This window comes from Natrix helvetica (genome assembly GCF_964273705.1).
Source record: "Natrix helvetica genome assembly, chromosome: 3".
Classification (NCBI taxonomy): Eukaryota; Metazoa; Chordata; class Lepidosauria; order Squamata; family Natricidae; genus Natrix; species Natrix helvetica.
The window spans coordinates 107,767,912-107,781,265 of record NC_138549.1 but is presented as its reverse complement, the minus strand read 5'-3'; the positions used below and the strand labels follow the sequence as shown (position 1 = coordinate 107,781,265).

The following is a 13,354-nucleotide window of genomic DNA, read 5'->3' as shown; positions in this document are numbered from 1 at the left end:
GATTTCCTTATTTGTTCAATAGCGTCAATAGATTTGGAAATCAGGCAAGTTTATTGTGTTCAAATTTGGACCGATTACAGATTTCTTATTTGATCTCCACTCCTACTACAGGAAGCATACCCATTGGCTTAGATCCCGAAAGGCTTTGGCAAAAGCATTCAACAAAAGGACTCCCCCACCCCCACCCCCATGCACGCACCCTGTCCCCACTGCCCATTTTTTGGCTTCCGGATTGATGCAGGAGGCTTTCCAGGCCCAAAACAGGGTATGGGGAGCCTCGTGCAGAGCCTCCTGAGCCCTGTTTTGGATTTGGAAGGTCTCCTGCACCAAACTGAAAGCCAAAACAAGGCACAGGGGTGCTGTGCGAGGCCCCAAAAAGCAATGCAAGTTCCCCTCCATGCATACGTCTGTTCCCCATGCATAGACACGTGTGTCCCCTGCATGCACCCTGCCCCTGTGCATGTGCAGCAGGCCTGAAGACCAGCTGGCTGGCAGGAGGCACATCCGCAGCTGAGCTGGGCTGGGGCAAAGGCTGGCATGCCCGCAGAGAGAGCTGTGTGTGCCACCTGTGGCATGCGTGCCATAGATTCCCCATCAAGGATTTAGGTTTATATACCACCCCTTAGTGTTCTACAGCAGAGTTCTCAAATATTTCCATCTTTGCAGACTGGCAGGGGGGCAGAGGGAAAGATTCCGTTTGAGTGGCAGGCAAGCTTGCGCCCACCGTTTGTGCAAATGGAGTACAAGTGCTCTTGCTCACCACTTTATGCCCTGGTTCCAAACAGCTCAAGATGGGCCATGGCCTATGGGTTGGGGACCCCAGCTTTACAGCACTCTCTGAGCAGTTTACAGTGTCAGCATATTGCCCCCAACAACCTGAGTCCCATTTTACTGATCTGGAAGGATGGAAGGCCGAGTCAATCTTGAGCCCTTCAGAATTGAAATCCAGGCTGTGAGCAAAGTTTGCCTGCAATACCGCATTCTAACCACTGCACCACCGGGAATCCCCACCCACCTATATTTTTCCCCCTCTCCTGAATATCCTGTGGCTGGTTAATGGTGTGGAACGAATGTTTTAACCAACCTTCATTCGGATGATCTCTGGGTTGTACTGAACAGCGTCTCCCCACTCCTGCATCAGTTCCGCATTGGGCAAGTCTTTGTTTGCAAGTGCTGTAATGTGTTCGCTGGCCCCTCCACGGATAAGAGCAATAAAGTCTTCCACAAATTTCTTTTCTGATGTGGTATCTGTGGGAAAAGAGACAAAGCATCGGTTTAGAGATTTCAATGTGTCTTTAACACTTTTGATGTCAAGATCTGAACTGCCGTGGTGGCGCAGGGGTTAGAATACAGTACTACTGGCTAGCTCACTGCTCACTCCAGGAGTTTGATCCTGACAGGGCTCAAGGTTGACTCAGCCTTCCATCCTTCAGAGGTTGATAAAATGAGGACCCAGGTTGTTGGGGGCAATAGGCTGACATTGCAAACTGCTCAGAGAGTGCTGTAAAACACTGTATGTAAGCGGTATATAAGTCTAAGTGCTATTGCTATTGCCTGACATAATGGTGCAGATCATGCTTTGGTTGTGCTCCAAATAGCAGGCTGATACTGTTGACAGATATATGTAGATCGATAGTACAGCTAACTAGTCCTTGACTTATAACCGTTTGTCTAGTGACCATTCAAAGTTACATTGCGGCATTGAAAAAAGTAACTTGGTTTTCAGACTTATGACTAGTACAACATCTCCACAGTCACATGATCAAAATTTGGGCACTTGACGACTGGCCTGTATTGATGACATTTTGACTGTGATCATCATTTGTAACTTTCCTAGCCATTTTCTGGCAAGCAAAGTCAATGAGAGAAGCCAGATTCACTTAAATGCAGTGATTCACTTAACAACTATGACAAGAAAGGCTGTAAAATGGGGCAGCACTTACTTGAACTTAATTAACAACTGTCTTGTGTAGGAAACAGTAATTTTGGGCTCGATTGTGTAGTAAATCAGGGATTACCTGCACTCTGGTTTGGAACTATTAGGTTTCCAAATGGCAGAAATCTAGAATTATCCTATGCAGGAAGGTATGGGATAATTGCAACTGTTGATGAGGTAGACAGACAGACAGACAGACAGACAGACAGACAGACATGATAGAGATAGAGATAGTACTGGAGGTATAGAGATAGGTAGGTAGGTAGATGGGTAGATAGGTGATAGAGATAGATAGATAGATAGATAGATAGATAGATAGATGGATGGATGGATGGATGGATGGATGGATGGATGGATGGATGGACGGACAGACAGGGATGGATGGATGGATGGATGGATGGATGGATGGATATTAGATAGATGACAGAGATAGATAGATAGATGACAGAGATAGATAGATAGATAGATAGATAGATAGATAGATAGATAGATAGATAGATAGATGATAGATAGATAGATAGAGAGAGAGAGAGAGAGAGATAAGAGAGATGAGAGAGAGAGAGAGAGAGAGAGAGAGAGAGAGAGAGAGAGAGAGAGAGAGAGAGAGAGAGAGAGAGAGAGAGACAGACAGACATGGGACATTTACTTGATGGTTACAGCCTCACCTCCAATTTCTTTTAAAATGGCATTACACCCTCCAACAGTTATTCCTGCTGATACACTAACTTCTTTAATAGTTACGCCAACTTTAACTCCATTTTGTGTACAAGCTTGAACATCTCTGAAGTTGTATCCTTTGAAAACAGAATAAATATGCATTAAAAACATCACCTTGCATTCAGAATCTAAGCAGTTTGAAGGACTGAACTTCCCTTAATTTGCAATCTCATATCCACATATTTGCTTTGAGGTTACCTTAGTGTTCTGCTTTCAATATAGGACAGCACTGTCGAACCTTTTTTGGCTCACGTGCCATATGTGGGGGGAGCGCAGGGGGATAGTGTGCGGGTGTGCTGCACCCATAATGCAATGTGCCACCCCCCCAATGCGCTTGTGCGCACTACAGGTGCTCCCCCCCATTTTTTGCATGCTTTTTTTGCCCTCCCCAGGCTCCAGAGGCCTTATAGGAGCCTGGGGAGGGTGGAAACAGCCTCCCCCACCCACCCCGGGAACCCTCCGGAGGCTTGAGGGAACTTCAGGGAGCTTTCCTGAAGCCTCTGGAGCAGTCAAAACGACCCTCCGAGCAAACCAGAAGGGAAGTAACTTCCGGTTTGCTCGGAGACTCGTTTTGAGTGCTCCAAAGGCTTGAGGGACCTTCAGGACGCTTCTCTAAAGCCTCCGGAGCAGTCAAAACGACCCTCCGAGCAAACCAGAACCGTTCCTGAACTTCTGGTTTGCCCGTAGGGCCGGTTTTTTGCGCTCCGGAGGCTACAAGGAAGCTCATGAAGCCTCCGGAGGGCCTTCGGGGAGGACGAAAAATGGCTTTAAAAAAGGGTGAACTCAGCTGGACAGCGCGCACATGCCAGGGCAGCACCTCGTGTGCCCTCACAAATGGCTCCGCGTGCCACCTGTGGCACCCGTGCCATAGGTTCGCCATCACTGATATAGGAGTTCAAGGCAGCAATGTAGAAATGACCTTCTTTTTACCCCCATAGTTGTAACGTGTGAGGTAGGTTAGGGTGAAGAGAGTGAACTGCCCCCCAAATCACCAAATATGTTTCCATGGCTGATCTTGTGGATCTGAATCGGGATCCCCCCTCAAGCCCCAGTCTTACAGCTCAATTTTCAGGAATTGTAATTGAAAACTAGTTCCGGTCCTCTGGAATGGAGGAGTCTTCTCAGTTCAACCATAACATATGAAGGTTCATTCATTTATTACTCTTGTGAAAAGCTATCACATAAGGAAGGACCGCTTGTGCTTCACTGTTCAGATTTAAATGCTACGGTAGAGGAATACAGTACTACTTCTTTATTAATTACTAATGAAAACACTTGGGGTTCCAATGCGGAATATCAATTGGTTGATCCATGGTTGATTGAACGGTTGATCGATTAACAACGGATCCCACATCTGCTTCATCCTATTCCCTCCCTTCCCATCTTTTAATGTTTTGGATTTTGTATTAACTTATATTTTAATGGGATGTGGTGGCTCAGTGGCTAATAAGGTGAGCTTGTCGATCAGAAAAGTCGGCAGTTTGGCAGTTCGAATCCCTTGCGCCGTATAGTGGAGTGAGCTCCCATTACTTGTCCCAGCTTCTGCCAGCAGTTTGAAAGCATGTAAAAAAATCCAAATAGAAAAATATAAACCACCTTTGGTGGGAAGGTAACAGTGTTCCATGCATCTTCGACATTTAGTCATGCCGGCCACATGACCACGGAAATGTCTTTGGACAGCGCTGGCTCTTCGGCTTTGAAATGAAGATGAGTACCAGGCCCTAGAGTCAGGAACAACTGGCACATGTTTGCAAGGGGAATCTTTATCTTTACCTTATTAATGTTTTTAATTTATATAATTTTATTGTTTTGGTTGTAAACTGTCCAAAGTTACCTTGAGGTAAGATGAACAGTCTATAAATGTTATGAATAAATAAAATAAATAAGTAAAGAAAGCCCATAACTTAACATGCTTTTCAGCCCAGTGTTTTTTCCTCCCTAGGAGGCAAAAACTCATAGGGGTAATAAAACTTAGCATCTATACTCTCGGCCCCCAGGGAAATTCCCCTTGCTGAGAAGCATGGTTTACAGAGGAGGGCTTGTACAGATGGTTTGTCAACTTCCCTTTGCCAATGGGTAAACAAGGGACTGAAGCTATTGATTAACAGCCCAGAGCTCTGTTTGATCTGTGCAGAGAACACTAGCCTTGTAAAGGCAGCATCCATCACCCTGTAAGGGTAACATTAGATAGGGGACTCATTCTAGTCAATTATTTACTGTTTCCGAGATGTGCACAATCTGGATGCTTTCAGAAAAGAAAAAGTGCCAGTCTTAGAATGTTTGGTAAAGGTGTTGTTGAACTTTCAAGTTTTCTCACTTGCGTTAATCACATAATTGTCCCAAAGGGATGTTCTCAACTCATATACATGTTTTTAAAAGAATTTCTAAATGATAATAATCTCCAGTGGTATGCATCCCCCAAAATCCTGAATGACGTAGGATCAGGGGTGGGCTGCTTCGGGAGAACCTGTAGCTAATGTTTTGACCAGTTTGGAGAACCTCCAAATCCCACTCCTGGCTGCCCCCACTCCCCTCCTCTCCCCTCCCAAGACTCTCCATGAGGCCCGTTTTGGATGTGAGGTAAGTGCAGGGCCCGCATGGAAGCTTGGAGAGGTGGAAAAATGAGCCTCCCAGAAGTTCTGGAAGGGCAGAAATGGGTCCGTTTCCAGTGTCTGGAGCCCGGGGGAGGCAGGTTTTGTGCTCCCAGAGACTTGAGGAAAGCCTCCGGAGCCTGTGGAAGGCAAAAATGTCCCCCACTGCCTCCACCGCGGTGCAGGAGGCTGACTAGGCCATGCCCACCATGGTCACGCCCATCCAGCAACCAGGCAGAGAACCTATTGCTGAAATTTTTGAAGCCCACCCCTGCATAGGATCCAGCTTTTAGGTGACTTATTACTCAGCCAACTAACTGTTGTCTGTGGAGATTCTCTGTCATCCAGGTCCTGGTTGTCCCAAAGATGCCTTTTCAAAAGGCAACTGGACTTTCTTGTTTTTCTTTGAAGATGTTTTGCTTCTCATCCAAGATGTTCTTCAGTTCTGACTGGATGGTGAAGAACGGAAGCTGATAGTTGAACATTGTAACAGCCAAATTTTCTATCAGCTGCCTATTGCTCCCTGGATATGAAGCTGTCTAAAATTGATTCCCCTAACTCAGTTGTGGTTGAGATGGCTAAAATAGCTTGCCTCAATATACTATGATTCAATTACATTTTTTTTTTAAAAAAAAACAGATGGTGTCTTCATGAAAGCCAAAACCCAAAATCAGTTCAATAATTTGAGAGGATTAAAATCTGTTAATTTTTTTTTCTCCAGTGACAAAATTCCAGTGGCATGCAACTGGTCAGTCTTTCTTGGAAAAGAAGTCCACAAACACAACATGAGAGCATTTGTAAAAGTTCTGGCAGAAAAATGCCTTTTTGGGAGGAATTAAACAAGGGGACATATACTCTTACTATTTTCTGGGCTTTTTTTTATACAATGGGAAGTAAAGTTTGTTACCAGATATTCATTTAGGTGGTGCCACTTCACACAATTTACACAATGTATAACTATCAAATCAAAAGGGACAGATGATATCAATGTATTAGATTTAAAAAAAAACAAGGAAGTGGGATGGATTTTAAGTGGTCCCATTTTTGCAAGAATCCAGCAATCAGTCCCTCTAGAATGGTCAAACTAACAAAAACTCATAGAACAATGGAAACTTAATTAACCCAAACCCATAATTCAATGAATTCATTTTGTACCACGTTGAGCCATGTTAAATTTGAACGTGCGTTTGCAAGAGAAGATAAAACCTTTCAAAAACTCAACATAAACCATACAGTTAATGGACAATGTGGTGCCCTCAATCCTACCTTCCTTCTCCAGCTCATTACTATTCATGATCAAAGTATATTCATAAGTTCCACCAAGAGTTGCTTCAGTGATGTAATGTGTTCCATAATCTCTGAAAAGATCACGATATTCTCCATAGCTATACACCAGAGGCAACCGAAGGATCCTCTGGAAGAACTCAGAGTGAAGCATCAGGTCCTGTCTCTTCAGTTTATATTGAGCAACTTCCAGTTCTGCTTGTGCATGGACAAACCTGCTAGACTAAAGGAAAGCATCAGAAGAGATTTACATTAACTACAGGTAGTCCTCAACTTACAACAGTTTGTAACAAACATGACCATTCAAAGTTACAACGGCACTGAAAAGTGTGACTTGTGACCATTTTCCACAGTTGTGACCTTTGAAACATCCTCATGATCATGTGATCAAAATTCAGATCCTTGACCATGGGTTCATACTTATGACCTTTGCTGTGTCCCAAGGGCATGTGAACACCTTTTGAAACCTTCTGACAAGCAAGCTCAATGGGGGAAGCTTAACACCTGGGTTACTAACTTATCAACTGCAGTGATTCACTTAACAACTGTGGCAAGAATGGCCATAACGTTCGCTTAACAAATGTTGAACGGTCGCAAAACTCACTTCACAACAGAAATGTTGGGCTCAATTGTGGTGGGAGATTGAGGGCTATATGTTGTTATACTGTTAAATGTTTGTTAGAACCCTATATGTCAGGGGTGTCCAAACTTGAGAACTTGAAGACTTGTGGACTTCAACTCCCAGAATTCCCCAGCCAGCCATGCTGGCTGGGGAATTCTGGGAGTTGAAGTCCACAAGTCTTAAAGTTCCCAAGTTTGGACACCCCTGCTATATGTAGAGTGAAACTGAGTTTGATTCTAGATATTGGCACTTCAATTTTAAATTACAAAGTGATGGTTCCACGATAATCCTGCACCACACCCAGTCTTTTACAGCCCCATTTTTGTGTGAATTTGCTTTGACAAGATTCCACCCCCCCCCCCCGCGAAAGCTCTCATAAGGCACAACACAGTTATTTTATTTATTAAACCGCCAGGCTTTAAAAGAGGGTTCTAGAATTAGTTCCAATCTGGCCCCCATCATTTCAAACATATTTTCATATCACTGCCATGCCCCTTGCCAACTTTTTCAAATGAAAAAAAAATTGGGGGGGGGGGGAAGCCAGTGGTTCCTTTGCAAAAAATGTTATCCAGACGAATATGCCCATGTACAATAAATGCTAAATTTAACAACCTCTATACCTTATGAATATTTTTGTGATTTATTTATTAGATTATATCCTGTTTCTTTCCCCCTAGAGTACAAAATAAATTATCTAAGTACCTCCATTTACAGGATCTAAAGTAAACATTTTTATAAGTGCAGAAAGAGATGACACACTATAGCTACAGATGGAGATTGTCTGGCATTGCTCGCTGTAAGTAAAATATATGAACCCCGGAATAAAAAACATCTTGCATTTCATAATTTAAAAAAAAAGTTACATGGTTTTCTACCGCTCATATTTTAATTCTAATTCTAAGTGTGCGCATTGAGCAAACTAAAATAAGAGCCTAAGAAGAAACACAAGAAAAGTTTACCGTTGAAGAAAATCTTTTTGTCCTGCTAGCAAATTTTTGATATCGCTTGTCATTCATACTGTAACTAAATTGAAATAGGCGGGGTATAGTTAGTCCAAAGCTAAAACTTTCTTCTTTGGATTTTGCCCTGGAGACGCTGTGTTCAAAACTTGAATATGATTCGTGCGCAGTCATTGAAAATTCATATTTGCCTTTGGTCTAAATACAAAACAAGGGGGAAAAAAATAACATCTCAAGTGTCATGTTTGAAATGTAGGAAGGAACAAAGGAAAAATTTAGAATGAAAAGTAGTCCACAATAGGTTACATGCTATAATTAGGATCAGAACATTCAGCGGTGAAGATAGATAAACAATGAAACTACAGCAACACATTTTAATAATATATTTAGATAAAGGCAAAATCTGCTGAAATTTTACTCCTGAGTTTTAATGGATTACTGTTGTACCCCAACTTACTCAATGTTATTGATTGATTGCTTAAGGTAAATATAATTTGTGCAACATGTTTTCCACTCACGGATATACCACATTGTGATTTTAATCATTTTAATTTTACATAAATAATTTATCCTCAAACGTAGGTTGTATATGGCTTAGTGCAATAAGGAATGCAAATATTGTAGCAATATCATTTGTTCATAGGAGTTGCTAAAGAAGTTGTTAGAATTAGAAGAGTAATCCTATTCAAAATCGAAATTAGCTGTATATTTGCACACAGCAAATGTTTACTGAGTCTTAGTTCCAGCTGAAACATCGTGAGCTTTTCAAAATCTGTTCCGGGTGTTTAAGAATTGCAAAGAGTGCTGCCCTGTCTATGTTCTATTCAAAATATTTTACCTGATCCTAATTCCCTATAGGAAGGATATACAGAAGGGCATGCTTAGTTCCAACAAAGCATCTATGAAGTCACCTTCTGGGTGACAGTTTAACAGATAATATTTGGGAAGGCTCAAATCATTTGAAATCCAACTAAAACAACTATATGTAAAATAAAATGTAGGAGTGAGCAGTGATTTTTTTTAAAACAGAGCATATCTAATATATTATATACAGTAAATCAATATCAGGAATTTAGTATTAAAATAAGTTAAATAAATCAATGGTTTAAAATTTAATTGAGTCTTGGTGAAGATTATGGAATTTTAAAAAAATAATGTAAGAATTAATTCTGGGATACTCACCTCAGCCAAATAACTTTCTACATTGTATGGTTTTCTAAAACCAACAGTACCAATATGTTGTGGCCGACATGCTCCTGCATAATATTTATAGTCAAGAATCACCCCTTCTAGATTGTTTGTGAAAGCATTAAAGCTGAGAATAAAAGATACAGGTGGAGTCAATAGATTTGAACATTAGTTAAAATTCTGCAGAAAGCGCCTTTTTAGTTCTGCACGTAGGACTAGTAACCTAACATTAGACTCTAATTAAAGTGGACCCTCCCATACCGCAGGAATGACACTAGGAAGAAGAACTCATTCTTTGATACAGAAAGCTGAAATACTGTGAATTGCTTTCTGTTCTCAGTATATACCCTGAATAAAACGATCTTTCCAATTAAAGTAAAATTATAATTAATAGTAACCAAAACAAAAGGAAAGGAAATACATTAGGAACAAGGTAAGCAAGAAAAAAAAATATGGAAAGCCATAAAATACTCTGCGAAACCCTCTCTGGTAAAGATCAGACTGTGTGGAAGGCATATATCACCCATAGGAGTGAGAAGGGATTAAACATACAATCAGTTCAGTACACATAAAATGAGCAAAATAGTGTGTGTGTGTGTGTGTGTGTGTGTGTGTATGCTGGTCTTGTTGTATTCGGGTCTTTTCCCATGTAAGATTGAGATTGTCTGGGCAACGTTTCGGCGAGGTCTCACTCGCCATCTTCAGGCTGGTGTTTTAAGCGTGGTCGGAGCTGCTATCTTCGGACTTCAAGTTTCTCGTAGGTCCTGGTGAGCAGGAAGGTTTCCTCCCCGTAGAGGTAAGATATTTGTTTTCGTAGATTTTCACGGGTGTAGGTATGCTGGTCTTGTTGTATTCGGGTCTTTTCCCGTGCAAGATTGAGATTGTCTTGGCAACGTAAAACACCAGCCTGAAGATGGCGAGTGAGACCTTGCTGAAACGTTGCCAAGACAATCTCAATCTTACACGGGAAAAGACCCGAATACAAGACCAGCATACCTACACCCGTTGCATATTTTATCATTTGGTGAAATATGTATACAACACCCATACATTTAATACATTGAAAAACAGATTGTGATAATGGAATAGTTTTGTGAATACTCCATGGAAAGCTGGTATGCAATAGCTATAGACTCATATGTCATCAATATTTCTTGGCTTTAATCTCTATCTATCATCTATCTATCTATCTATCTATCTATCTATCTATCTATCTATTATCTATCTATCTATCTATCTATCTATCTATCTATCTATCTATCTATCTATCTATCTATCTATCATCTAAATGTGTGTGTGTGTTCCAGGAAAACTCTGGAACGCCTCGGGCAATTTCAACCAAACTTGGTACATAGATGACTTATTCTCTGTAAAAAAATATGGTGGGGGTAAGACACTCCTAATACCCCTCGAGGTATGTGTTCTGTTAAGATATAGCCTGTTGTGCCTTAAATGACTTCTACTGTACTGCCGTAAAATGGCTTCTACTGTACTTCACAGTACTCCAGAAGGGGCTCCCTCTGGTAAGGGGGAAAATCCAACATTAGAAATTATGTTTGGTCTGGACATTTCCACCCTATAAATAAATACCCCAACAAAGCCTGGCTATCAGCTAGTCTTCTCTAACACAATCCTAGTAATCAGTTATTTGGGGTTAATTCTGCACTTACCCACTTGACAGCATCTGTATTCCCCAAAACTGTTCCAAGACCTGATTGCACCTCTGATATACCTTCTTACAATCAGCTTCATCTGATTGATCTCCACAGTCATCATCTCCATTGCAAAGCAGCCTAAGATTGATGCAGCGGCCTAAAACATAGAATAAACTTGTTTATCATTCCTTGGACAGACTTTGCAAGCTAATAAATGCAATTCCTATGCCTTTAATGCATGCAGATCCCACAGTCGTTTGGTTCCATTGAAAACTTTTGTTTATCTCCCTATGCTTAATTGGCTTAGTATTCTTTAGGAAGGCACACATTTTTTAAGCATTGCTTTCAGAATCATTTTTATGGTTAGAAGCAGATTACGTTGCATTAAAAAAGACCAGCGGGAGGATTGGAAGTACCTCAGTGAGACAGACAGAAAAATGTGGTCTCTGAAGTGCCTCACGTAAATTCTGTCGGACCAACCAATGCCGAGATCCTTTTTGGATCAGAACTTCACCGGGGGAGGGGTGGTGAGGGAAGAAGGAACTGCATCTCATTAGACCCAGAGGAATGCAACAGGTTCCTCGTAGGTCGGAGATTAGCTTTCAGGGGAGGCAACATGGCAACATGGCTGCACTAAGTTGCAGACTTCAGGCAAAAGCTTTTGAGCAGGACCAGTACAGGAAAGGAATGTGAAACCTGATAGGAAGATTTAATTAATCAACTGACATAAATCAGAATCTGGAAAAGGCAAAGAACTTGTGAGTATAAATAATATTGATGGATAAATTGGGATTTTGGCAGAAAGAAAGAAAGAAAGAAAGGGGGGGGGGTTAAATTATTAAGCCCAAAAAGAACTGCTTGTTTTAAACAACTTGGAGACAGAAAAGAGGAAATAGAGAATTGATTAACCCATTGAAACACAAACCTTGAATTTGGATTTGAAAAGATTATGTCTTTAATCTATAATCCAATCTTGTCTGAGCAATGAATGGAATGTGAAAACTTGGCAAGAAGATTTAATTAACTGACATAAATCAGAATTTGGAAAAAGCAGGCGGCAAGGAGAAACAAAACTTAAAAACATACCAAGGAGACTTGCTTTGTTCGAGTTTGTTCTAATTATTATTTTAAGCAACTCTAATCAATGAGAGGTGGAATGTAACAAGGAAAAAAAATCAAGAAAAAGCACTAGTCTGGATTTAAAACTGGATTTAAAAATATCAAGCTGTATTGCTGGAAACCATTGAGCTAAAAATATGGAGCTATTTGCCAGAGGGAACAAGGAGCAAAGAAAGTGAAATGATTAAGATGTCTCCTCCTTCTCTTCCTCTCCATTTTAGCTGAATCAGAATTTAAGTTGGATCAGAATTGCGAAATAAGTTGAACCTTGGAAAACTTGAACTTAAATTATAATGAACTGTACAACTAACTGTAATTTTGGAACTGGACATTATGGAAAGGTGAGAATTTGAAGAATTACTTGAAATTATAAAAATATGCATAATTCATTAAAATTAAGTTTAAATAGAATTTTGAAGTTAGAATCTGAGAAGCAGGAAAGGAAGGAAGAAGAGGGGGTGGAGTAATGAAATGGTAGAAACAGTTGAAAATAAAAAGCAGACAAAAGTTTTCACTGGGTTTGACAGTGGCATAGGGAAAACTGAAGAGGGGGGATATGTCACAACAAAGGGAAATAAAAAGCAGACAAAAGATTTTACTGGGTTTGACAGTCGTTTGGGGAAAATTGAAAAAGGTGGACATGTCCCAACAAAGAAAAGGGAAGAGACAGGAATAGAGAATAGGGACAAAAGATTTACTAGGAAAAAATCAGATATTTAGAAATTATTATGTGGAGAATATAAAGTTGAGATATGTGATTTACTCCACTACATGATAATTAAACTGAGTTGCTATTGAATATGATAATGGAAAGACAATTAAATATAGGTTAGAATATATGAAATACGGATGCATATAGAATTCTTAAGAAGATGAACAAAGTAAGGTGTATATTGCTTGTTATTTTACATAGCAGATCAATGGAATTGTAATGAACATTGAACAGCAAGGATGTTATTTAAAGACAATTAAATGTAAGCTAAGTTAAGATATGGAAAAATGGAGGGGGAACATGAAATATGCTTATAATGGAAAATTATTGAAATTATAAAGACAGAACTAAAAATGTAGGGCGTGTTATGATGTATAACTATACAATATTATGATGAGAATAGCTGGGAATTGTAATCAGGTCCACATTCCGGTCAAAAATAAGTTTGGGGGGGGGGGCTTAAAATATAATTGCTATACATGTACAGTTTTTTTCTCTTTCAAAAACAAAAGAAGAAGGAGGATATATGTTAAAATTAAAGATGTTTATTGAAATGGAATTATAAATACCA

General features: G+C 40.3%; 1 protein-coding gene across 1 annotated transcript in view; it reads right to left on the bottom strand.

Moving 5' to 3' along the window:
* C8B (complement C8 beta chain) overlaps positions 1–13,354 on the bottom strand; it is a 42,720-nt gene that overhangs the window by 10,150 nt on the left and 19,216 nt on the right. The window contains exons 4-9 of the mRNA XM_081946492.1: positions 10,968–11,109; positions 9,292–9,424; positions 8,110–8,307; positions 6,511–6,751; positions 2,602–2,730; positions 1,085–1,248 (exon numbers count right to left, since the gene is read on the bottom strand). Of these exons, the coding sequence (XP_081802618.1) occupies positions 1,085–1,248; positions 2,602–2,730; positions 6,511–6,751; positions 8,110–8,307; positions 9,292–9,424; positions 10,968–11,109 (1,007 nt within the window). The remainder of the gene's footprint in view (positions 1–1,084; positions 1,249–2,601; positions 2,731–6,510; positions 6,752–8,109; positions 8,308–9,291; positions 9,425–10,967; positions 11,110–13,354) is intronic.